We start from the raw sequence: 27,605 nt of genomic DNA, 5'->3' as shown, positions 1-27,605 counted from the left end.
TTTGGCTGCTGTAGGCTGTCATTGTAAATAAGAATTTGTTCTTAATTAACTGACTTGCCTAGATAAATAAAGGTTAAAAAATGTTTTAATTATGTTGCTTTTATATTTTTGTTCGATATAGGAAACCAAAGGAGAGGCAACGTCAATTACCACTTCACCCCATAGACATTAAGACCAGCTTCACCCCTCTGGCCAAAGTGAGACAGAAAGGATTCCAATCTCTAGGCTCTTGTCTTTTTCATTGTTGTGAATCCCTTCATCATATCTCCACCTTACTAACAAGACAAGTAAGATCTGATCGGACAGACATGCTTAGTACCGTTGTCAATCAGCTAGTAATAAACTATCACAGACTCGCGCAAAAAACACATCAGAAAAACAATATTAGTCCATCTACCGCGTACCCACCGCGTTCAACAAGGGCGAAAATCTGCCGCACGGCATGCAGTAGTCGGAGTTGGCTCTTTTGGGACTAAATCGAGGCGGAATCGAACGCTCCCTGGCCAATCAGGGACGAGTCTCCGCCCATCTCAACACTCGCGTCCCCGCCCCCAGCATTCGAGTGACGGTAATCAGCCAGCGGGGGCGTGGCCTGGGGGCGGGTCTGAGCTCCATCCAGTTTGAACCTCTATCAACTGGCCTCCGTAGCAAAGCACACAGCGTCGACAACAACAACAACAACGCGATACGAATTATTGCTATCTGACCGGTTAAAGTAAGTCATGGAAAAGATTACCCGTTAGTAGTAGTGAAATATTTTTTTTCTACATGAAGCCATTTAATGAAAAATGTACCTGAATAATTGTAGAAAACGTTAGTTTCCCCCCTTACATGGTTTTCCCGTATTTTTCTGCTAAGTTACTGTACCGTTAACTGTTAACGTTACTGTACATTAACGTTAGCTAAATACAGAGCGATCCACTGAAACGTTACGTAGCTACATCTACATTTTACATGTAGTTAAAGTAAAAATAAACTTGCTTTAGGATTACTAATTTGATTACTCATATTTTTTCACACTAGCTAATGTTAACTAGCCATAGGCTAGCAGCGTTAGCATCTTTAGCATAAATGCTAGCGCTGGGGGATGGGATGAGTTAGCAGCGCGTTAGGCGGGAAGCAAATGGTGGGCCCATTGTTCTCAACGAGCTAGCATGCTAGGTGGCGGCTAACTAGGCTAACCTCACTGCAAACCCTATACAGTCTAAGCTGCACACTGGTCTACACTTTTATTACGACATTTTATCTGACGTAGAGCCTAGCTGATTAGCCACTTTAGTTAGATGCTCTTGCATTAAAAACGTTATTATTGTAGTTAATAAATGTCTATTTTCTCCCCGTGTATCAGTCAGTCTTGTCACCATGGTGAAAGGGGACGTGAATAAACCCAAGGGCAAGACGTCAGCCTACGCCTTCTTCGTCCAGACCTGCCGGGAGGAACAGAAGATTAAACAACCCGACCAGTCGGTCAACTTCGCAGAGTTCTCCAAGCAGTGTTCAGAGAGATGGAGGGTACATATTAATGCACGCATCACAGGGCGTTATAACACTGTGTCTGTTATAACGGTGTGTGTGTAATAAAGAAGTTATAACTGAGTTTGTGTGTAGGCTTCCACTGCGAATGACAAGCGTCGTTTTGAGGACATGGCGAAGAACGACAAGGTGCGTTATGAGAGGGACATGAGGGTGTACGTGCCCCCCAAGGGGATGGCCAAGAGTGGTAGGAAGAAGAAGGACCCCAACGCTCCAAAACGACCCCCGTGAGTCACACACTACTACTGTATATCCATCACATATGACCTGCTTCACTCTAACCCTCCATCACATATAACCTGCTTCCCTCTAACCCTCCCTCCATCACATATAACCTGCTTCCCTCTAACTCTCCCTCCATCACATATAACCTGCTTCCCTCGAACTCTCCCTCCGTCACATATAACCTGCTTCACTCTAACCCTCCATCACATATAACCTGCTTCCATCTAACCCTCCCTCCATCACATATGACCTGCTTCCCTCTAACCCTCCCTCCCTCTAACCCTCCCTCCATCACATATGACCTGCTTCACTCTAACTCTCCATCACATATGACCTGCTTCCATCTAACCCTCCCTCCATCACATATGACCTGCTTCACTCTAACTCTCCATCACATATAACCTGCTTCCATCTAACCCTCCCTCCATCACCTATGACCTGCTTCACTCTAACTCTCCATCACATATGACCTGCTTCCATCTAACCCTCCTCCCTCCATAACATATGACCTGCTTCCCTCTAACCCTCCTCCCTCCATAACATATGACCTGCTTCACTCTAACCCTCCCTCATCACATATAACCTGCTTCCATCTAACCCTCCCTCCATCACATATGACCTGCTTCCTTCTAACCCTCCATGACATATGACCTGCTTCCCTCTAACCCTCCCTCCATCACATATGACCTGCTTCAGTCTAACTCTCCATCACATATAACCTGCTTCCATCTAACCCTCCCTCCATCACATATGACCTGCTTCACTCTAACTCTCCATCACATATGACCTGCTTCCATCTAACCCTCCTCCCTCCATAACATATGACCTGCTTCCATCTAACCCTCCTCCCTCCATAACATATGACCTGCTTCCTTCTAACCCTCCCTCCATCACATATTACCTGCTTCATTCTAACCCTCCCTCCATCACATATGACCTGCTTCCTTCTAACCCTCCCTCCATCACATATGACCTGCTTCCCTCTAACCCTCCCTCCACTACATATGACCTGCTTCCCTCTAACCTTCCTCCCTCCATCACATATAACCTGCTTCCCTCTAACCCTCCATCCGTCACATATGACCTGCTTCATTCTAACCCTCCATCACATATGACCTGCTTCCCTCTAACCCTCCCTCCATTAGATATTACCTGCTTCCCACTAACTCTCCTCCCTCCCTCCATCACATATGACCTGCTTCACTCTAGCCCTCCTCCATCCATCACATATGACCTGCTTCCCTCTGGTCTTCCTCCATCATCACATATCATCTGCTTCCCTCTAACCCTCCTCCGTCCGTCACATATGACCTGTTTCCCTCTAACCCTCTTCCCTCCATAACATATGACCTGTTTCCCTCTAACCCTCCTCCCTCCATAACATATGACCTGCTTCCCTATAACCCTCCTCCCTCCATCACATATAACCTGCTTCCCTCTAACCCTCCATCCGTCACATATAACCTGCTTCCCTCTAACCCTCCCTCCATCACATTTGACCTGCTTCCCTCTAACCCTCCATCACATATAACCTGCTTTCATCTAACCCTCTCTCCATCACATATGACCTGCTTCCCTCTAACTCTCCCTCCGTCACATATAACCTGCTTCACTCTAACCCTCCATCACATATAACCTGCTTCACTCTAACCTTCCATCACATATAACCTGCTTCCCTCTAACTCTCCCTCCGTCACATATAACCTGCTTCACTCTAACCCTCCATCACATATAACCTGCTTCCATCTTACCCTCCCTCCATCACATATGACCTGCTTCACTCTAACTCTCCATCACATATGACCTGCTTCCATCTAACCCTCCCTCCATCACATATGACCTGCTTCCCTATAACCCTCCTCCCTCCATCACATATAACCTGCTTCCCTCTAACCCTCCATCCGTCACATATGACCTGCTTCCCTATAACCCTCCTCCCTCCATCACATATAACCTGCTTCCCTCTAACCCTCCATCCGTCACATATAACCTGCTTCCCTCTAACCCTCCCTCCATCACATTTGACCTGCTTCCCTCTAGCCCTCCCTCCATCACATATGACCTGCTTCACTCTAACCCTCCCTCCATCACATATGACCTGCTTCCCTCTAACCCTCCCTCCATCACATATAACCTGCTTCCCTCTAACCCTCCATCCATCACATATAACCTGCTTCCCTCTAACCCTCCCTCCATCTAACCCTCCCTCCATCACATATGACCTGCTTCACTCTAACTCTCCATCACATATGACCTGCTTCCCTCTAACTCTCCATCACATATAACCTGCTTCCATATAACCCTCCCTCCATAACCTATGACCTGCTTCACTCTAACCCTCCATCACATATAACCTGCTTCCATCTAACCCTCCCTCCATCACATATGACCTGCTTCACTCTAACTCTCCATAACATATGACCTGCATCCATCTAACCCTCCTCCCTCCATAACATATGACCTGCTTCCCTCTAACCCTCCTCCCTCCATAACATATGACCTGCTTCACTCTAACCCTCCCTCATCACATATGACCTGCTTCACTCTTACTCTCCATAACATATGACCTGCTTCCATCTAACCCTCCTCCCTCCATCACATATAACCTGCTTCCCTCTAACCCTCCATTCGTCACATATAACCTGCTTCCCTCTAACCCTCCCTCCATCACATATGACCTGCTTCCCTCTAACCCTCCCTCCATCACATATGACCTGCTTCCCTCTAACCCTCCCTCCATCACATATGACCTGCTTCATTCTAACCCTCCCTCCATCACATATGACCTGCTTCCCTCTAACCCTCCCTCCCTCCATTAGATATTACCTGCTTCCCTCTAACTCTCCTCCCTCCCTCCATCACATATGACCTGCTTCACTCTAGCCCTCCTCCATCCATCACATATGACCTGCTTCCCTCTGGTCTTCCTCCATCATCACATATCATCTGCTTCCCTCTAACCCCCCTCCGTCCATCACATATGACCTGTTTCCCTCTAACTCTCCTCCGTCCATCACATATGACCTGCTTCCCTCTAACCCTCCTCCCTCCATAACGTATGACCTGCTTCCCTCTAACCCTCCTTCCTCCATAACATATGACCTGCTTCCCTCTAACCCTCCTTCCTCCATAACATATGACCTGCTTCCCTCTAACTCTCCTTCCTCCATAACATATGACCTGCTTCCCTCCAACTCTCCTCCCTCCATAACATATGACCTGCTTCCCTCTAACTCTCCTCCCTCCATCACATATGACCTGCTTCCCTCTAACCCTCCTTCCTCCATAACATATGACCTGCTTCCCACCAACTCTCCTCCCTCCATAACATATGACCTGCTTCCCTCTAACTCTCCTCCCTCCATAACATATGACCTGCTTCCCACTAACCCTCCTTCCTCCATAACATATGACCTGCTTCCCTCTAACTCTCCTCCCTCCATAACATATGACCTGCTTCCCTCTAACCCTCCTTCCTCCATAACATATGACCTGCTTCCCTCTAACCCTCCTTCCTCCATAACATATGACCTGCTTCCCTCTAACTCTCCTCCCTCCTTAACATATGACCTGCTTCCCTCTAACTCTCCTTCCTTTTCCTCCCTCCCTCAGGTCTGCCTTTTTTGTGTTCTCAGCAGAGTTCCGTCCGACGGTCAAACAGGAGTTCCCAGGTACACTAATGATGGCAGTATTACTACCTGGGTCACTAATGATGGTAGTATTACTACCAGGAGTACCCAGGGTCACTAATGATGGTAGTATTACTACCAGGGTCACTAATGATGGTAGTATTACTACCATGAGTTCCCAGGGTCACTAATGATGGTAGTATTACTACCAGGAGTTCCCGGGGTCACTAATGATGGTAGTATTACCTCCAGGAGTTCACAGGGTCACTAATGATGGTAGTATTACTACCAGGAGTTCCCAGGGTCACTAGTGATGATAGTATTACTACCATGAGTACCCAGGGTCACTAATGATGGTAGTATTACTACCAGGAGTTCCCAGGGTCACTAATGATGATAGTATTACTACCATGAGTACCCAGGGTCACTAATGATGGTAGTATTAGTACCAGGGTCACTAATGATGGTAGTATTACTACCAGGGTCACTAATGATGGTAGTATTACTACCAGGAGTTCCCAGGGTCACTAATGATGGTAGTATTACTACCAGGAGTACCCAGGGTCACTAATGATGGTAGTATTAGTACCAGGGTCACTAATGATGGTAGAATTACTACCAGGGTCACTAATGATGGTAGTATTACTACCAGGAGTACTCAGGGTCACTAATGATGGTAGTATTATTACCAGGAGTTCCCAGGGTCACTAATGATGGTAGTATTACTACCAGGAGTTCCCGGGGTCACTAATGATGGTAGTATTACTAACAGGAGTTCACAGGGTCACTAGTGATGGTAGTATTAGTACCAGGGTCACCAATGATGGTAGTATTACTACCAGGGTCACTAATGATGGTTGTATTTCTACCAGGAGTTCCCAGGGTCACTAATGATGGTATTATTACTACCAGGAGTTCACAGGGTCACTAATGATGGTAGTATTACTACCAGGAGTTCCCGGGGTCACTAATTATGGTAGTATTACTACCATGAGTTCTCGGTCACTAATGATGGTAGTATTACTACCAGGAGTTCTCAGGTCACTAATGATGGTAGTATTACTACCAGGTGTTCCCGGGGTCACTAATGATGGTAGTATTAGTACCAGGAGTTCCCAGGTCACTAATGATGGTATTATTACTACCAGGAGTTCCCAGGGTCACTAATGATGGTAGTATTACTACCAGGAGTTCCCGGGGTCACTAATGATGGTAGTATTACTACCATGAGTTCTCAGGGTCACTAATGATGGTACTATTACTACCAGGAGTTCCCAGGGTCACTAATGATGGTAGTATTACTACCAGGTGTTCCCGGGGTCACTAATGATGGTAGTATTTGTACCAGGAGTTCCCAGGGTCACTAATGATGATAGTATTACTACCAGGAGTTCCCAGGGTCACTAGTGATGGTAGTATTAGTACCAGGGTCACCAATGATGGTAGTATTACTACCAGGGTCACTAATGATGGTTGTATTTCTACCAGGAGTTCCCAGGGTCACTAATGATGGTAGTATTACTACCAGGAGTTCCCAGGTCACTAATGATGGTAGTATTACTACCAGGTGTTCCCGGGGTCACTAATGATGGTAGTATTAGTACCAGGAGTTCCCAGGGTCACTAATGATGATAGTATTACTACCAGGAGTTCCCAGGGTCACTAGTGATGGTAGTATTAGTACCAGGGTCACCAATGATGGTAGTATTACTACCAGGGTCACTAATGATGGTAGTATTACTACCAGGAGTTCCCAGGGTCAGTAATGATGGTAGTATTACTACCAGGGTCCCTATGATGGTTGTATTTCTACCAGGAGTTCCCGGGGTCACTAATGATGGTAGTATTACTACCAGGAGTTCCCAGGGTCACTAATGATGGTAGTATTACTACCAGGAGTACCCAGGGTCACTAGTGATGGTAGTATTAGTACCAGGGTCACCAATGATGGTAGTATTACTACCAGGGTCACTAATGATGGTTGTATTTCTACCAGGAGTTCCCAGGGTCACTAATGATGGTAGTATTACTACCAGGAGTTCCCAGGTCACTAATGATGGTAGTATTACTACCAGGTGTTCCCGGGGTCACTAATGATTGTAGTATTAGTACCAGGAGTTCCCAGGGTCACTAATGATGATAGTATTACTACCAGGAGTTCCCAGGGTCACTAGTGATGGTAGTATTAGTACCAGGGTCACCAATGATGGTAGTATTACTACCAGGAGTTCCCAGGGTCACTAATGATGGTAGTATTACTACCAGGGTCCCTATGATGGTTGTATTTCTACCAGGAGTTCCTGGGGTCACTAATGATGGTAGTATTACTACCAGGAGTTCCCAGGGTCACTAATGATGGTAGTATTACTACCAGGAGTACCCAGGGTCACTAATGATGGTAGTATTAGTACCAGGGTCACTAATGATGATTGTATTTCTACCAGGAGTTCCCAGGGTCACTAATGATGGTAGTATTAGTACCAGGGTCACTAATGATGGTAGTATTACTACCAGGAGTTCCCAGGGTCACTAATGATGGTAGTATTACTACCAGGAGTACCCAGGGTCACTAATGATGGTAGTATTAGTACCAGGGTCACTAATGATGGTAGTATTACGACCAGGAGTTCCCAGGGTCACTAATGATGGAAGTATTACTACCAGAGGTTGCCGGGTTCACTAATGATGGTAGTATTAGTACCAGGAGTTCCCAGGGTCACTAGTGATGGTATTATTAGTACCAGGGTCACCAATGATGGTAGTATTACTAGAAAAGCCTAGTATTAGTATTAATAGAAAAGCCTAGAGACAATAATATATACATTATTAATATATATATATATATACTGCTATTACTACTACTACCTCATATAGAACAGCCTGGAGACAATAATATATACATTATTAATATATATACTACTAATACTGCTATTACTACTACTACCTCCTATAGAACAGCCTGGAGACAATAATATATACATTATTAATATATATATATATATACTGCTATTACTACTACTACCTCATATAGAACAGCCTGGAGACAATAATATATACATTATTAATATATATATATATATATACTGCTATTTCTACTACTAATACCTCCTATAGAACAGCCTGGAGACAATAATACATTATTAATATATATATATACTGCTATTACTACTACTACTACCTCCTATAGAACAGCCTGGAGATAATAATATATACATTATTTATATATATATATATACTGCTATTATTACTACTACTACCTCCTATAGAACAGCCTGGAGATAATAATATATACATTATTAATATATACTACTAATACTGCTATTACTACTACCTCCTATAGAACAGCCTGGAGATAATAATATATACATTATTAATATATATACTACTAATACTGCTATTACTACTACTACGTCCTATAGAACAGCCTGGAGATAATAATATATACATTATTAATATATATATATACTGCTATTACTACTACTACCTCCTATAGAACAGCCTGGAGACAATAATATATACATTATTAATATATATACTACTAATACTGCTATTACTACTACTACCTCCTATAGAACAGCCTGGAGACAATAATATATACATTATTAATATATATACTACTAATACTGCTATTACTACTACTACCTCCTATAGAGCAGCCTGGAGACAATAATATATACATTATTAATATATATACTACTAATACTGCTATTACTACTACTACCTCCTATAGAACAGCCTGGAGACAATAATATATACATTATTAATATATATACTACTAATACTGCTATTACTACTACTACCTCCTATAGAACAGCCTGGAGATAATAATATATACATTATTAATATATATACTACTAATACTGCTATTACTACTACTACCTCCTATAGAACAGCCTGGAGATAATAATATATACATTATTACAATATACTACTAATACTGCTATTACTACTACTACCTCCTATAGAACAGCCTGGAGATAATAATATATACATTATTACAATATACTACTAATACTGCTATTACTACTACTACCTCCTATAGAACAGCCTGGAGACAATAATATATACATTATTAATATATACTGCTATTACTACTACTACCTCATATAGAACATCATGGAGACAATAATATATACATTATTTATATATATATATATACTGCTATTACTACTACTACCTCCTATAGAACAGCCTGGAGACAATAATATATACATTATTAATATATATATATATACTGCTATTACGACTACTACCTCCTATAGAACAGCCTGGAGACAATAATATTTACATTATATATATATATACACTACTGTTCAAAAGTTTGAGGTCACTTAGAAATCTCCTTGTTTTTGAAGGAAAAGCACATTTTTTGTCCATTAAAATAACATCAAATTGGTCAGAAATACAGTGTAGACATTGTTAATGTTGTAAATGACTATTGTAGCTGGAAACGGCAGATTTTTAATGAAATATCTACATAGGTGTACAGAGGCCCATTATCAGCAACCATCACTCATGTGTTCCAATGGTACGTTGTGTTAGCTAATCCAAGTTTATCATTTTAAAAGGCTAATTGATCATTAGAAAACCCTTTTGCAACAAGTCTATTCTTGTTCTGAGAAATGAAGGCTATTCCATGCGAGAAATTGCCAAGAAACTGAAGATCTCGTACAACGTTTTGTACTATTCCCTTCACAGAACAGAGCAAACTGGCTCTAACCAGAATAGAACGAGGAGTGGGAGGCCCCGGTGCACAACTGAGCAAGAGGACAAGAACATTAGAGTGTCTAATTTGAGAACCAGACACCTTACATGTCCTCAACTGGCAGCTTCATTAAATAGGACCCGCAAAACACCAGTCTCAACGTCAACAGTGAAGATGCGACTCCGGGATGCTGGTTTTCTAGGCAGTGTTGCTAAGAAAAAGCCATATCTCAGACTGGCCAATAGAAATAAAAGATTAAGATGGGCAAAATAACACAGACACTGGACAGAGGAACTCTGCCTAGAAGGCCAGCATATAATGTATGTATTATTGTCTCCAGGCTGTTCTATAGGAGGTAGTATATATATATAATGTATATATTATTGTCTCCAGGCTGTTCTACAGGAGGTAGTATATATATATAATGTATATATTATTGTCTCCAGGCTGTTCTATAGGAGGTAGTATATATATAATGTATATATTGTTGTCTCCAGGCTGTTCTATAGGAGGTAGTAGTATATATAATGTATATATTGTTGTCTCCAGGCTGTTCTATAGGAGGTAGTATATATATAATGTATATATTATTGGCTCCTGGCTGTTCTATAGTAGGTAGTATATATATAATGTATATATTGTTGTCTCCAGGCTGTTCTATAGGAGGTAGTAGTACATATATAATATATATATATTATTGTCTCCAGGCTGTTCTATAGGAGGTAGTATATATATAATGTATATATTATTGTCTCCAGGCTGTTCTATAGGAGGTAGTAGTATATATATAATGTATGTATTATTGTCTCCAGGCTGTTCTGTAGGAGGTAGTAGTAGTATATATATATATAATGTATATATTATTGTCTCCAGGCTGTTCTATAGGAGGTAGTATATATATAATGGATATATTGTTGTCTCCAGGCTGTTCTATAGGAGGTAGTAGTATATATATAATGTATATATTATTGTCTCCAGGCTGTTCTATAGGAGGTAGTAGTATATATAATGTATATATTACTGTCTCCAGGCTGTTCTATAGGAGGTAGTAGTATATATAATGTATATATTACTGTCTCCAGGCTGTTCTATAGGAGGTAGTATGTATATAATGTATATATTGTTGTCTCCAGGCTGTTCTATAGGAGGTAGTGTATATATATAATGTATATATTATTGTCTCCAGGCTGTTCTATAGGAGGTAGTATATATAATGTATATATTATTGTCTCCAGGCTGTTCTATAGGAGGTAGTATATATATAATGTATATATTATTGTCTCCAGGCTGTTCTATAGGAGGTAGTATATATATAATGTATATATTATTGTCTCCAGGCTGTTCTATAGGAGGTAGTATATATATAATGTATATATGATTGTCTCCAGGCTGTTCTATAGTAGGTAGTAGTATATATAATGTATATATTGTTGTCTCCAGGCTGTTCTATAGGAGGTAGTATATATATAATGTATATATTATTGTCTCCTGGCTTTTCTATAGGAGGTAGTATATATATAATGTATATATTATTGTCTCCAGGCTGTTCTATAGGAGGTAGTATATATATAATGTATATATTATTGTCTCCAGGCTGTTCTATAGGAGGTAGTATATATATATAATGTATATATTATTGTCTCCAGGCTGTTCTATAGGAGGTAGTAGTACATATATAATGTATATATTATTGTCTCCAGGCTGTTCTATAGGAGGTAGTAGTACATATATAATGTATATATTATTGTCTCCAGGCTGTTCTATAGGAGGTAGTAGTACATATATAATGTATATATTATTGTCTCCAGGCTGTTCTATAGGAGGTAGTAGTATATATAATGTATATATTATTGTCTCCAGGCTGTTCTATAGGAGGTAGTATATATATAATGTATATATTATTGTCTCCAGGCTGTTCTATAGGAGGTAGTATATATATAATGTATATATTATTGTCTCCAGGCTGTTCTATAGGAGGTAGTATATATATCATGTATATATTATTGTCTCCAGGCTGTTCTATAGGAGGTAGTATATATATAATGTATATATTATTGTCTCCAGGCTGTTCTATAGGAGGTAGTATATATATAATGTATATGTTATTGTCTCCTGGCTGTTCTATAGGAGGTAGTAGTACATATATAATGTATATATTATTGTCTCCAGGCTGTTCTATAGGAGGTAGTATATATATAATGTATATTTTATTGTCTCCAGGCTGGTCTATAGGAGGTAGTAGTATATATAATGTATATATTGTTGTCTCCAGGCTGTTCTATAGGAGGTAGTATATATATAATGTATATATTATTGTCTCCTGGCTTTTCTATAGGAGGTAGTATATATATAATGTATATATTATTGTCTCCAGGCTGTTCTATAGGAGGTAGTAGTACATATATAATGTATATATTATTGTCTCCAGGCTGTTCTATAGGAGGTAGTAGTACATATATAATGTATATATTATTGTCTCCAGGCTGTTCTATAGGAGGTAGTAGTACATATATAATGTATATATTATTGTCTCCAGGCTGTTCTATAGGAGGTAGTAGTACATATATAATGTATATATTATTGTCTCCAGGCTGTTCTATAGTAGGTAGTAGTATATATAATGTATATATTATTGTCTCCAGGCTTTTCTATAGGAGGTAGTATATATATAATGTATATATTATTGTCTCCAGGCTGTTCTATAGGAGGTAGTATTTATATATAATGTATATATAATTTTTTCCCAAGGCTGTTCTACAGGAGGTAGTATATATATATATAATGTATATATTATTGTCTCCAGGCTGTTCTGTAGGAGGTAGTATATATAATGTATATATTATTGTCTCCATGCTGCTCTATAGGTGGTAGTATATATATAATGTATATATTATTGTCTCCAGGCTGTTCTATAGGAGGTAGTAGTATATATAATGTATATATTATTGTCTCCATGCTGTTCTATAGGAGGTAGTAGTAATAATAATAGCAGTATATATATATATATATATATAATGTATATATTATTGTCTCCAGGCTGTTCTATAGGAGGTAGTATATATATAATGTATATATTACTGTCTCCAGGCTGTTCTATAGGATGTAGTATATATATAATGTATATATTATTGTCTCCAGGCTGTTCTATAGGAGATAGTATATATTATTGTCTCCAGGCTGTTCTATAGGAGGTAGTATATATAATGTATATATTATTGTCTCCAGGCTGCTCTATAGGAGGTAGTATATATAATGTATATATTATTGTCTCCAGGCTGTTCTATAGGAGGTAGTATATATAATACTGTATATATTATTGTCTCCAGGCTGTTCTATAGGAGGTAGTATATATAATGTATATATTATTGTCTCCAGGCTGTTCTATAGGAGGTAGTATATATATATAATGTATATATTATTGTCTCCAGGCTGTTCTATAGGAGGTAGTATATATAATACTGTATATATTGTTGTCTCCAGGCTGTTCTATAGGAGGTAGTATATATAATGTATATATTGTTGTCTCCAGGCTGTTCTATAGGAGGTAGTATATATATATAATGTATATATTATTGTCTCCAGGCTGTTCTATAGGAGAGTGCGCTAAGAAGCTGGGGATCATGTGGGGTCAACAGACTCCAACCCAGAAACAGCCGTTTGAAGAGAAGGCTCTCCGACTGAGGGAGAAATACGACAAGGTACAGGACGCTGCTGCTGCTTTAACACGGCTTCACATTAGCTTATTTACCCACTTGTCCTTAGGACAAGTAGGACATATTTTTTGTTTGTCCAAAATCTCTGAAACACCATTTTTACACAATGCAAGGAACCACTTTTAAAAAATGCATTAGTGTCTTTTTACCATAGAAAATCAGATCTACAGGGAATTCAGGAAGTATTCAAACCCATTGACTTATTCCACATTTTGTTACATTACAGCCTTATTCTAAAATATATATAGTATACTAAAATGTATTAAATAGTTTTTTCCCTCATCAATCAACACACAATACCCGATAATGACAAAGCAAAAAATGTTTTTTGACAAAAAAACATTTTGGAGAAAACGTCACATTTACATAAGTATTCAGACCCTTTACTCAGTACTTGGTTGAAGCACCTTTGGCAGTGATTACAGCTTCCAGTCTTCTTGGGTATGACGCTACAACGCTTGGCACACCTGTATTTGGGGAGTTTCTCTCATTCTTCTCTGCAGATCCTCTCAAGCTCTGTCAGGTTGGATAGGGAGCGTCGCTGCACAGCCATTTTCAGGTCTCTGAAGAGATGTTCGATTGTGTTCAAGTCCGGACTCTGGCTGGGCCACTCAAGGACATTCAGAGACTTGTCCTGAAGCCACTCCTGCATTGTCTTGGCTGTGTGCTTAGGGTCGTTGTCCTTTTGGAAAGTTAACCTTTGCCCAAGTCTGAGGTCCTGAGCGCTCTGGAGCAGGTTTTTATCAAGGATCTCTCAGTACTTTTCTCCGTTCATCTTTCCCTCGATCCTGACTAGTCTCCCAGTCCCTGACATTGAAAAACATCCCCACAGCATGATGCTGCCACCACCATGCTTCACAGTAGGGATGGTGCCAGGTTTCCTCCAGACGTGACACTTGGCATTCAGGCCAAATAGTTCAGTCTTGGTTTCATCAGACCAGAGAATCTTGTTTCTCATGATCTGGGAGTCCTTTAGGTGCCTTTTTGGCAAACTCCAAGCGGGCTGTCATGTGCCTTTCACTGAGGAGTGGCTTCCGTCTGGCCACTCTACCATAAAGGCCTGATTGGTGGATGCAGAGATGGTTGTCCTTCTGGAAAGTTCTCCCAGAGGAACTCTGGAGCTCTGTCAGAGTGACCATTGGGTTCTTGTTCATCTCCCTGGCCGAGGCCCTTCTCCCACGATTGCTCAGTTTGTCCGGACAGCTCTATGAAGAGTCTTGGTGGTTCCAAACTTCTTCCATTTAAGAATGATGAAGGCCACTGTGTTCTTGGGGACCTTCAATGCTGCAGACATTTTTTGGTACCCTTCCCCAGATCTGTTTCTCGACACCATCCTGTCTCGGAGCTCTACGGACAATTCCTTCGTCCTCATGGCTTGGTTTTTGCTCTGACATGTACTGTCAACTGTGGGACCTTATATAGACAGGTGTGTGATGGAAACAGGATGCACCTGAACTAAATTTTGAGTCTGAATACTTATGTAAATATGGTATGTGTTTTTGTGTTTTTATTTTTCATAAATTTGACAGCTGTACCCCATCATAACACCTGTTAGAGACTGACAGCTGTACCCCATCATAACACCTGTTAGAGACTGACAGCTGTACCCCATCATAACACCTGTTAGAGACTGACAGCTGTACCCCATCATAACACCTGTTAGAGACTGACAGCTGTACCCCATCATAACACCTGTTAGAGACTGACAGCTGTACCCCATCATACCACCTGTTCGAGACTGACAGCTGTACCCCATCATAACACCTGTTAGAGACTGACAGCTGTACCCCATCATAACACCTGTTAGAGACTGACAGCTGTACCCCATCATAACACCTGTTAGAGACTGACAGCTGTACCCCATCATAACACCTGTTAGAGACTGACAGCTGTACCCCATCATAACACCTGTTAGAGACTGACAGCTGTACCCCATCACAACACCTGTTAGAGACTGACAGCTGTACCCCATCATAACACCTGTTAGAGACTGACAGCTGTACCCCATCATAACACCTGTTAGAGACTGACAGCTGTACCCCATCATACCACCTGTTAGAGACTGACAGCTGTACCCCATCATAACACCTGTTAGAGACTGACAGCTGTACCCCATCATAACACCTGTTAGAGACTGACAGCTGTACCCCATCATAACACCTGTTAGAGACTGACAGCTGTACCCCATCATAACACCTGTTAGAGACTGACAGCTGTACCCCATCATAACACCTGTTAGAGACTGACAGCTGTACCCCATCATAACACCTGTTAGAGACTGACAGCTGTACCCCATCATAACACCTGTTAGAGACTGACAGCTGTACCCCATCACAACACCTGTTAGAGACTGACAGCTGTACCCCATCATAACACCTGTTAGAGACTGACAGCTGTACCCCATCATAACACCTGTTAGAGACTGACAGCTGTACCCCATCATAACACCTGTTAGAGACTGACAGCTGTACCCCATCATAACACCTGTTAGAGACTGACAGCTGTACCCCATCATAACACCTGTTAGAGACTGACAGCTGTACCCCATCATACCACCTGTTAGAGACTGACAGCTGTACCCCATCACAACACCTGTTAGAGACTGACAGCTGTACCCCATCATGTCACCTGTTAGAGACTGACAGCTGTACCCCATCATAACACCTGTTAGAGACTGACAGCTGTACCCCATCATGTCACCTGTTAGAGACTGACAGCTGTACCCCATCATAACACCTGTTAGAGACTGACAGCTGTACCCCATCATAACACCTGTTAGAGACTGACAGCTGTACCCCATCATGTCTGTAGGATATGGCTGCCTACCGCTCCGGTGCGAACGTTAAGCGGGTGCCGATGCGACCCGGTCCCGGTGGCTCGTCCGGTATGATTCCCCACGCCATGGCCGGCGGCGACGACGATGACGACGACGACCTGGAGGACGATGAAGACGAAGATGACGACGATGATGAGTAAAGCGTCAACGTAGCGTCCGTGCCTGTTGGATTGGTGCGTTCGATTTAGCTCTTCGCCTGAGAGGGCGGAGTTTGCGCATTTTGAGACCGTTCCATTGGTCCTAAAGTGGAAACTCCGCCCTCTCAGGGTCGCGGGCTAAAACGAACGAACCCCAGTTCCACCGGAATCCTAACGGGCCAGAGGAGGAATCTGATTGGCTGAAAGTTATGTGTGCCTGTCAGTGACCCTGCAGGGTTGAGGGCTGACCAGAGGTCAAGGGGTTAGTTAGAGCCGGACTGGACCAGACACGACCTACAGGGGACTCATAATATCACCGTGTAACTGAATAGTCGTCATCGCAAACATCTGTAACCCTGGAAACAGTTGCTGTGGGCCAACATGTCCAATAGCAGACCTCTGTTGGGAGCTGAATGTTGTGGGTGTCTTCATTCGGTGTTGCTGTTTGTAGCAGGTTGTTGTTGTTCCCAGGGTTGTGTGTGGTCCTAGTGGTGTTCAGGCTCTACAATATTATCACGTGTCGTAACAGAGTCTGTGTGACGCTACAGACTCTTTTAAAATATACACTTTATTTTTTGTTTTTACATTTTTTTTTTATGGAAAAATGTGTCCTGAAACAATATGTAGAAATTGACTTTTATAATAAAAAAAATTATGATTCTGAAAATGTTTTTTGTGTGTATTATCTAATCCTGTTCCAACACTGACATGACGCAGTAAATGTAACAAATAATTAAAGAGCAGCAGTAAGATAACAATGTGGAGGCTATATAAAGGCGGTACCGGTATAGAGTCAATGTGGAGGCTATATACAGGGGGTACCGGTACAGAGTCAATGTGGAGGCTATATACAGGGGGTACCGGTACAGAGTCAATGTGGAGGCTATATACAGGGGGTACCGGTACAGAGTCAATGTGGAGGCTATATACAGGGGGTACCGGTACAGAGTCAATGTGGAGGCTATATACAGGGGGTACCGGTACAGAGTCAATGTGGAGGCTATATACAGGGGGTACCGGTACAGAGTCAATGTGGAGGCTATATACAGGGGGTACCGGTACAGAGTCAATGTGGAGACTATATACAGGGGGTACCGGTACAGAGTCAATGTGGAGGCTATATACAGGGGGTACCGGTACAGAGTCAATGTGGAGGCTACATACAGGGTATTACGGTGCAGAGTCAATGTGGAGGCTATATACAGGGGGTACCGGTACAGAGTCAATGTGGAGGCTATATACAGGGGGTACCGGTACAGAGTCAATGTGGAGGCTATATACAGGGGGTACCGGTACAGAGTCAATGTGGAGACTATATACAGGGGGTACCAGTACAGAGTCAATGTGGAGGCTATATACAGGGGGTACCAGTACAGAGTCAATGTGGAGGCTATATACAGGGGGTACCGGTACAGAGTCAATGTGGAGGCTATATACAGGGTATTACGGTACAGAGTCAATGTGGAGGCTATATACAGGGTGTTACGGTACAGAGTCAATGTGGAGGCTATATACAGGGGGTACCGGTACAGAGTCAATGTGGAGGCTATATACAGGGTATTACGGTACAGAGTCAATGTGGAGGCTATATACAGGGGGAACCGGTACAGAGTCAATGTGGAGGCTATATACAGGGGGTACCGGTACAGAGTCAATGTGGAGGTTATATACAGGGTGTTACGGTACAGAGTCAATGTAGAGGCTATATACAGGGGGTACGGTACAGAGTCAATGTGGAGGCTATATACAGGGGGTACCGATACAGAGTCAATGTGGAGGCTATATACAGGGGGTACCGGTACAGAGTCAATGTGGAGGCTATATACAGGGGGTACCGGTACAGAGTCAATGTGGAGACTATATACAGGGGATACCAGTACAGAGTCAATGTGGAGGCTATATACAGGGGGTACCAGTACAGAGTCAATGTGGAGGCTATATACAGGGGGTACCGGTACAGAGTCAATGTGGAGGCTATATACAGGGTATTACGGTACAGAGTCAATGTGGAGGCTATATACAGGGTGTTACGGTACAGAGTCAATGTGGAGGCTATATACAGGGTATTACGGTACAGAGTCAATGTGGAGGCTATATACAGGGGGTACCGGTACAGAGTCAATGTGGAGGCTATATACAGGGGGTACCGGTACAGAGTCAATGTGCAGGGACACCGGTTAGTTGAGGAGGGTACCGGTACAATGTCAATGTGGAGGCTATATACAGGGTATTACGGTATAGAGTCAATGTGGAGGCTATATACAGGGTATTACGGTACAGAGTCAATGTAGAGGCTATATACAGGGGGTACCGGTACAGAGTCAATGTGGAGGCTATATACAGGGTATTACGGTACAGAGTCAATGTAGAGGCTATATACAGGGGGTACGGGTATAGAGTCAATAAGGAGGCTATATACAGGGTATTACGGTACAGAGTCAATGTGGAGGCTATATACAGGGGGTACCGGTACAGAGTCAATGTGGAGGCTATATACAGGGGGTACCGGTACAGAGTCAATGTGCAGGGACACCGGTTAGTTGAGGAGGGTACCGGTACAATGTCAATGTGGAGGCTATATACAGGGTATTACGGTATAGAGTCAATGTGGAGGCTATATACAGGGCATTACGGTACAGAGTCAATGTAGAGGCTATATACAGGGGGTACCGGTACAGAGTCAATGTGGAGGCTATATACAGGGTATTACGGTACAGAGTCAATGTAGAGGCTATATACAGGGGGTACGGGTATAGAGTCAATAAGGAGGCTATATACAGGGGTTACCGGTACAGAGTCAATGTGGAGGCTATATACAGGGTATTACGGTACAGAGTCAATGTGGAGGCTATATACAGGGGGTATCGGTACAGAGTCAATGTGGAGGCTATATACAGGGGGTACCGTACAGAGTCAATGTGGAGGCTATATACAGGGGGTACCGGTACAGAGTCAATGTGGAGACTATATACAGGGGGTACCGGTACAGAGTCAATGTGGAGGTTATATACAGGGGGTACCGGTACAGAGTCAATGTGGAGGTTATATACAGGGGGTACCGGTACAGAGTCAATGTTGAGGCTATATACAGGGGGTACCGGTACAGAGTTAATGTGGAAACTATATACAGGGTATTACGGTACAGAGTCAATGTGGAGGCTATATACAGGGGGTACCGGTACAGAGTCAATGTGGAGGCTATATACTGGGGGTACTGGTACAGAGTCAATGTGGAGGCTATATACAGGGGGTACTGAGTCAATGTGGAGGCTATATACAGGGGGTACCGGTACAGAGTCAATGTGGAGGCTATATACAGGGTGTTACGGTACAGAGTCAATGTGGAGGCTATATACAGGGGGTACAGAGTCAATGTGGAGGCTATATACAGGGGGTACCGGTACAGAGTCAATGTGGAGGCTATATACAGGGGTACCGTACAGAGTCAATGTGGAGGCTATATACAGGGTATTACGGTACAGAGTCAATGTAGAGGCTATATACAGGGGGTACGGGTATAGAGTCAATAAGGAGGCTATATACAGGGTGTTACGGTACAGAGTCAATGTGGAGGCTATATACAGGGGGTACCGTACAGAGTCAATGTGGAGGCTATATACAGGGGGTACCGGTACAGAGTCAATGTGGAGGCTATATACAGGGGGTACCGGTACAGAGTCAATGTGGAGGCTATATACAGGGGGTACCGGTACAGAGTCAATGTGGAGGCTATATACAGGGGGTACCGGTACAGAGTCAATTTGGAGGCTATATACAGGGGGTACCGGTACAGAGTCAATGTGGAGGCTATATACAGGGGGTACCGGTACAGAGTCAATGTGGAGGCTATATACAGGGGGTACCGGTACAGAGTCAATGTGGAGGCTATATACAGGGGGTACCGGTACAGAGTCAATGTGGAGGCTATATACAGGGGGTACCGGTACAGAGTCAATGTGGAGACTATATACAGGGGGTACCGGTACAGAGTCAATGTGGAGGCTATATACAGGGGGTACCGGTACAGAGTCAATGTGGAGGCTATATACAGGGGGTACCGGTACAGAGTCAATTTGGAGGCTATATACAGGGGGTACCGGTACAGAGTCAATGTGGAGGCTATATACAGGGGGTACCGGTACAGAGTCAATGTGGAGGCTATATACAGGGGGTACCGGTACAGAGTCAATGTGGAGGCTATATACAGGGGGTACCGGTACAGAGTCAATGTGGAGGCTATATACAGGGGGTACCGGTACAGAGTCGATGTGGAGGCTATATACAGGGGGTACCGGTACAGAGTCAATTTGGAGGCTATATACAGGGGGTACAGGTACAGAGTCAATGTGGAGGCTATATACAGGGTATTACGGTACAGAGTCAATGTAGAGGCTATATACAGGGGGTACCGGTACAGAGTCAATGTGGAGGCTATATACAGGGTATTACGGTACAGAGTCAATGTGGAGGCTATATACAGGGTGTTACGGTACAGAGTCAATGTGGAGGCTATATACAGGGGGTACCGGTACAGAGTCAATGTGGAGACTATATACAGGGGGTACCGGTACAGAGTCAATGTGGAGGCTATATACAGGGGGTACCGGTACAGGGTCAATGTGGAGGCTATATACAGGGGGTACCGGTACAGAGTCAATTTGGAGGCTATATACAGGGGGTACCGGTACAGAGTCAATGTGGAGGCTATATACAGGGGGTACCGGTACAGAGTCAATGTGGAGGCTATATACAGGGGGTACCGGTACAGAGTCAATGTGGAGGCTATATACAGGGGGTGCCGGTACAGAGTCAATTTGGAGGCTATATACAGGGGGTACCGGTACAGAGTCAATGTGGAGGCTATATACAGGGTGTTACGGTACAGAGTCAATGTAGAGGCTATATACAGGGGGTACCGGTACAGAGTCAATGTGGAGGCTATATACAGGGTATTACGGTACAGAGTCAATGTAGAGGCTATATACAGGGGGTACGGGTATAGAGTCAATAAGGAGGCTATATACAGGGTATTACGGTACAGAGTCAATGTGGAGGCTATATACAGGGGGTACGGGTATAGAGTCAATGTGGAGGCTATATACAGGGTGTACCGGTACAGAGTCAATGTGGAGGCTATATACAGGGGGTATCGGTACAGAGTCAATGTGGAGGCTATATACAGGGGGTACCGTACAGAGTCAATGTGGAGGCTATATACAGGGGGTACCGGTACAGAGTCAATGTGGAGACTATATACAGGGGGTACCGGTACAGAGTCAATGTGGAGGTTATATACAGGGGGTACCGGTACAGAGTCAATGTGGAGGTTATATACAGGGGGTACCGGTACAGAGTCAATGTTGAGGCTATATACAGGGGGTACCGGTACAGAGTTAATGTGGAGGCTATATACAGGGTATTACGGTACAGAGTCAATGTGGAGGCTATATACAGGGGGTACCGGTACAGAGTCAATGTGGAGGCTATATACTGGGGGTACTGGTACAGAGTCAATGTGGAGGCTATATACAGGGGGTACTGAGTCAATGTGGAGGCTATATACAGGGGGTACCGGTACAGAGTCAATGTGGAGGCTATATACAGGGTGTTACGGTACAGAGTCAATGTGGAGGCTATATACAGGGGGTACCGGTACAGAGTCAATGTGGAGGCTATATACAGGGGGTACCGGTACAGAGTCAATGTGGAGGCTATATACAGGGGTACCGTACAGAGTCAATGTGGAGGCTATATACAGGGTATTACGGTACAGAGTCAATGTAGAGGCTATATACAGGGGGTACGGGTATAGAGTCAATAAGGAGGCTATATACAGGGTGTTACGGTACAGAGTCAATGTGGAGGCTATATACAGGGGGTACCGGTACAGAGTCAATGTGGAGGCTATATACAGGGGGTACCGGTACAGAGTCAATGTGGAGGCTATATACAGGGGTACCGTACAGAGTCAATGTGGAGGCTATATACAGGGGGTACCGGTACAGAGTCAATGTGGAGACTATATACAGGGGGTACCGGTACAGAGTCAATGTGGAGGCTATATACAGGGGGTACCGGTACAGAGTCAATGTGGAGGCTATATACAGGGGGTACCGGTACAGAGTCAATTTGGAGGCTATATACAGGGGGTACCGGTACAGAGTCAATGTGGAGGCTATATACAGGGGGTACCGGTACAGAGTCAATGTGGAGGCTATATACAGGGGGTACCGGTACAGAGTCAATGTGGAGGCTATATACAGGGGGTACCGGTACAGAGTCAATGTGGAGGCTATATACAGGGGGTACCGGTACAGAGTCAATGTGGAGACTATATACAGGGGGTACCGGTACAGAGTCAATGTGGAGGCTATATACAGGGGGTACCGGTACAGAGTCAATGTGGAGGCTATATACAGGGGGTACCGGTACAGAGTCAATTTGGAGGCTATATACAGGGGGTACCGGTACAGAGTCAATGTGGAGGCTATATACAGGGGGTACCGGTACAGAGTCAATGTGGAGGCTATATACAGGGGGTACCGGTACAGAGTCAATGTGGAGGCTATATACAGGGGGTACCGGTACAGAGTCAATGTGGAGGCTATATACAGGGGGTACCGGTACAGAGTCGATGTGGAGGCTATATACAGGGGGTACCGGTACAGAGTCAATTTGGAGGCTATATACAGGGGGTACAGGTACAGAGTCAATGTGGAGGCTATATACAGGGTATTACGGTACAGAGTCAATGTAGAGGCTATATACAGGGGGTACCGGTACAGAGTCAATGTGGAGGCTATATACAGGGTATTACGGTACAGAGTCAATGTGGAGGCTATATACAGGGTGTTACGGTACAGAGTCAATGTGGAGGCTATATACAGGGGGTACCGGTACAGAGTCAATGTGGAGACTATATACAGGGGGTACCGGTACAGAGTCAATGTGGAGGCTATATACAGGGGGTACCGGTACAGGGTCAATGTGGAGGCTATATACAGGGGGTACCGGTACAGAGTCAATTTGGAGGCTATATACAGGGGGTACCGGTACAGAGTCAATGTGGAGGCTATATACAGGGGGTACCGGTACAGAGTCAATGTGGAGGCTATATACAGGGGGTACCGGTACAGAGTCAATGTGGAGGCTATATACAGGGGGTACCGGTACAGAGTCAATGTGGAGGCTATATACAGGGGGTGCCGGTACAGAGTCAATTTGGAGGCTATATACAGGGGGTACCGGTACAGAGTCAATGTGGAGACTATATACAGGGGGTACCGGTACAGAGTCAATGTGGAGGCTATATACAGGGTATTACGGTACAGAGTCAATGTAGAGGCTATATACAGGGGGTACCGGTACAGAGTCAATGTGGAGGCTATATACAGGGTATTACGGTACAGAGTCAATGTAGAGGCTATATACAGGGGGTACGGGTATAGAGTCAATAAGGAGGCTATATACAGGGTATTACGGTACAGAGTCAATGTGGAGGCTATATACAGGGGGTACGGGTATAGAGTCAATGTGGAGGCTATATACAGGGTGTACCGGTACAGAGTCAATGTGGAGGCTATATACAGGGGGTATCGGTACAGAGTCAATGTGGAGGCTATATACAGGGGGTACCGGTACAGAGTCAATGTGGAGGCTATATACAGGGGGTACCGGTACAGAGTCAATGTGGAGACTATATACAGGGGGTACCGGTACAGAGTCAATGTGGAGGTTATATACAGGGGGTACCGGTACAGAGTCAATGTGGAGGTTATATACAGGGGGTACCGGTACAGAGTCAATGTTGAGGCTATATACAGGGGGTACCGGTACAGAGTTAATGTGGAGGCTATATACAGGGTATTACGGTACAGAGTCAATGTGGAGGCTATATACAGGGGGTACCGGTACAGAGTCAATGTGGAGGCTATATACTGGGGGTACTGGTACAGAGTCAATGTGGAGGCTATATACAGGGGGTACTGAGTCAATGTGGAGGCTATATACAGGGGGTACCGGTACAGAGTCAATGTGGAGGCTATATACAGGGTGTTACGGTACAGAGTCAATGTGGAGGCTATATACAGGGGGTACCGGTACAGAGTCAATGTGGAGGCTATATACAGGGGGTACCGGTACAGAGTCAATGTGGAGGCTATATACAGGGGTACCGTACAGAGTCAATGTGGAGGCTATATACAGGGTATTACGGTACAGAGTCAATGTAGAGGCTATATACAGGGGGTACGGGTATAGAGTCAATAAGGAGGCTATATACAGGGTGTTACGGTACAGAGTCAATGTGGAGGCTATATACAGGGGGTACCGGTACAGAGTCAATGTGGAGGCTATATACAGGGGGTACCGGTACAGAGTCAATGTGGAGGCTATATACAGGGGTACCGTACAGAGTCAATGTGGAGGCTATATACAGGGGGTACCGGTACAGAGTCAATGTGGAGACTATATACAGGGGGTACCGGTACAGAGTCAATGTGGAGGCTATATACAGGGGGTACCGGTACAGAGTCAATGTGGAGGCTATATACAGGGGGTACCGGTACAGAGTCAATTTGGAGGCTATATACAGGGGGTACCGGTACAGAGTCAATGTGGAGGCTATATACAGGGGTTACCGGTACAGAGTCAATGTGGAGGCTATATACAGGGGGTACCGGTACAGAGTCAATGTGGAGGCTATATACAGGGGGTACCGGTACAGAGTCAATGTGGAGGCTATATACAGGGGGTACCGGTACAGAGTCGATGTGGAGGCTATATACAGGGGGTACCGGTACAGAGTCAATTTGGAGGCTATATACAGGGGGTACCGGTACAGAGTCAATGTGGAGGCTATATACAGGGTATTACGGTACAGAGTCAATGTAGAGGCTATATACAGGGGGTACCGGTACAGAGTCAATGTGGAGGCTATATACAGGGTATTACGGTACAGAGTCAATGTGGAGGCTATATACAGGGTGTTACGGTACAGAGTCAATGTGGAGGCTATATACAGGGGGTACCGGTACAGAGTCAATGTGGAGGCTATATACAGGGTATTACGGTACAGAGTCAATGTGGAGGCTATATACAGGGGGTACCGGTACAGAGTCAATGTGGAGGCTATATACAGGGGGAACCGGTACAGAGTCAATGTGGAGGCTATATACAGGGGGTACCGGTACAGAGTCAATGTGGAGGTTATATACAGGGTGTTACGGTACAGAGTCAATGTAGAGGCTATATACAGGGGGTACGGTACAGAGTCAATATGGAGGCTATATACAGGGTGTTACGGTACAGAGTCAATGTGGAGGCTATATACAGGGGGTACCGGTACAGAGTCAATGTGGAGGCTATATACAGGGTATTACGGTACAGAGTCAATGTGGAGGCTATATACAGGGGGTACCGGTACAGAGTCAATGTGGAGGCTATATACAGGGGGTACCGGTACAGAGTCAATGTGGAGGTTATATACAGGGTGTTACGGTACAGAGTCAATGTGGAGGCTATATACAGGGTATTACGGTACAGAGTCAATGTGGAGGCTATATACAGGGGGTACCGGTACAGAGTCAATGTGGAGGCTATATACAGGGGGTACCGGTACAGAGTCAATGTGGAGGCTATATACAGGGGGTACCGGTACAGAGTCAATGTGGAGGCTATATACAGGGTATTACGGTACAGAGTCAATGTGGAGGCTATATACAGGGGGTACCGGTACAGAGTCAATGTGGAGGCTATATACAGGGTGTTACGGTACAGAGTCAATGTGGAGGCTATATACAGGGGGTACCGGTACAATGTCAATGTGGAGACTATATACAGGGGTTACGGTACAGAGTCAATGTGGAGGCTATATACAGGGTATTACGGTACAGAGTCAATGTGGAGGCTATATACAGGGTATTACGGTACAGAGTCAATGTGGAGGCTATATACAGGGTATTACGGTACAGAGTCAATGTGGAGGCTATATACAGGGTGTTACGGTACAGAGTCAATGTGGAGGCTATATACAGGGTATTACGGTACAGAGTCAATGTGGAGGCTATATACAGGGTATTACGGTACAGAGTCAATGTGGAGGCTATATACAGGGTATTACGGTACAGAGTCAATGTGGAGGCTATATACAGGGTGTTACGGTACAGAGTCAATGTGGAGGCTATATACAGGGTATTACGGTACAGAGTCAATGTGGAGGCTATATACAGGGTGTTACGGTACAGAGTCAATGTGGAGGCTAAATACAGGGTATTACGGTACAGAGTCAATGTGGAGGCTATATACAGGGTATTACGGTACAGAGTCAATGTGGAGGCTATATACAGGGTGTACCGGTACAGAGTCAATGTGGAGGCTATATACAGGGTGTTACGGTACAGAGTCAATGTGGAGGCTATATACAGGGTATTACGGTACAGAGTCAATGTGGAGGCTATATACAGGGTGTTACGGTACAGAGTCAATGTGGAGGCTAAATACAGGGTATTACGGTACAGAGTCAATGTGGAGACTATATACAGGGGGTACCGGTACAGAGTCAATGTGGAGGCTATATACAGGGGGTACCGGTACAGAGTCAATGTGGAGGCTATATACAGGGTATTACGGTACAGAGTCAATGTGGAGGCTATATACAGGGGGTACCGGTACAGAGTCAATGTGGAGGCTATATACAGGGGGTACCGGTACAGAGTCAATGTGGAGGCTATATACAGGGGGTACCGGTACAGAGTCAATGTGGAGGCTATATACAGGGGGTACCGGTACAGAGTCAATTTGGAGGCTATATACAGGGGGTACCGGTAC

The 27,605-nt window shown here is 43.9% G+C and overlaps 1 protein-coding gene across 1 annotated transcript; it reads left to right on the top strand.

Moving 5' to 3' along the window:
- The first annotated feature begins 584 nt into the window (after positions 1-584).
- LOC139561140 (high mobility group protein B2-like) lies at positions 585-17,445 on the top strand. The gene is made up of 6 exons (XM_071378034.1): positions 585-715; positions 1,349-1,512; positions 1,609-1,760; positions 5,371-5,429; positions 13,675-13,790; positions 16,617-17,445. The coding sequence occupies exons 2-6, from the start codon at positions 1,363-1,365 to the stop codon at positions 16,779-16,781; spliced, it is 642 nt and encodes a 213-aa protein (XP_071234135.1). The 5' UTR covers positions 585-715; positions 1,349-1,362; the 3' UTR covers positions 16,782-17,445.
- The last annotated feature ends 10,160 nt before the right edge of the window (positions 17,446-27,605 follow it).

This window comes from Salvelinus alpinus, chromosome 31 (genome assembly GCF_045679555.1).
Source record: "Salvelinus alpinus chromosome 31, SLU_Salpinus.1, whole genome shotgun sequence".
Taxonomy (NCBI): domain Eukaryota; kingdom Metazoa; phylum Chordata; class Actinopteri; order Salmoniformes; family Salmonidae; genus Salvelinus; species Salvelinus alpinus.
Note: the sequence above shows the minus strand (reverse complement) of the source record. Positions and strands in the feature narration are given on the sequence as shown.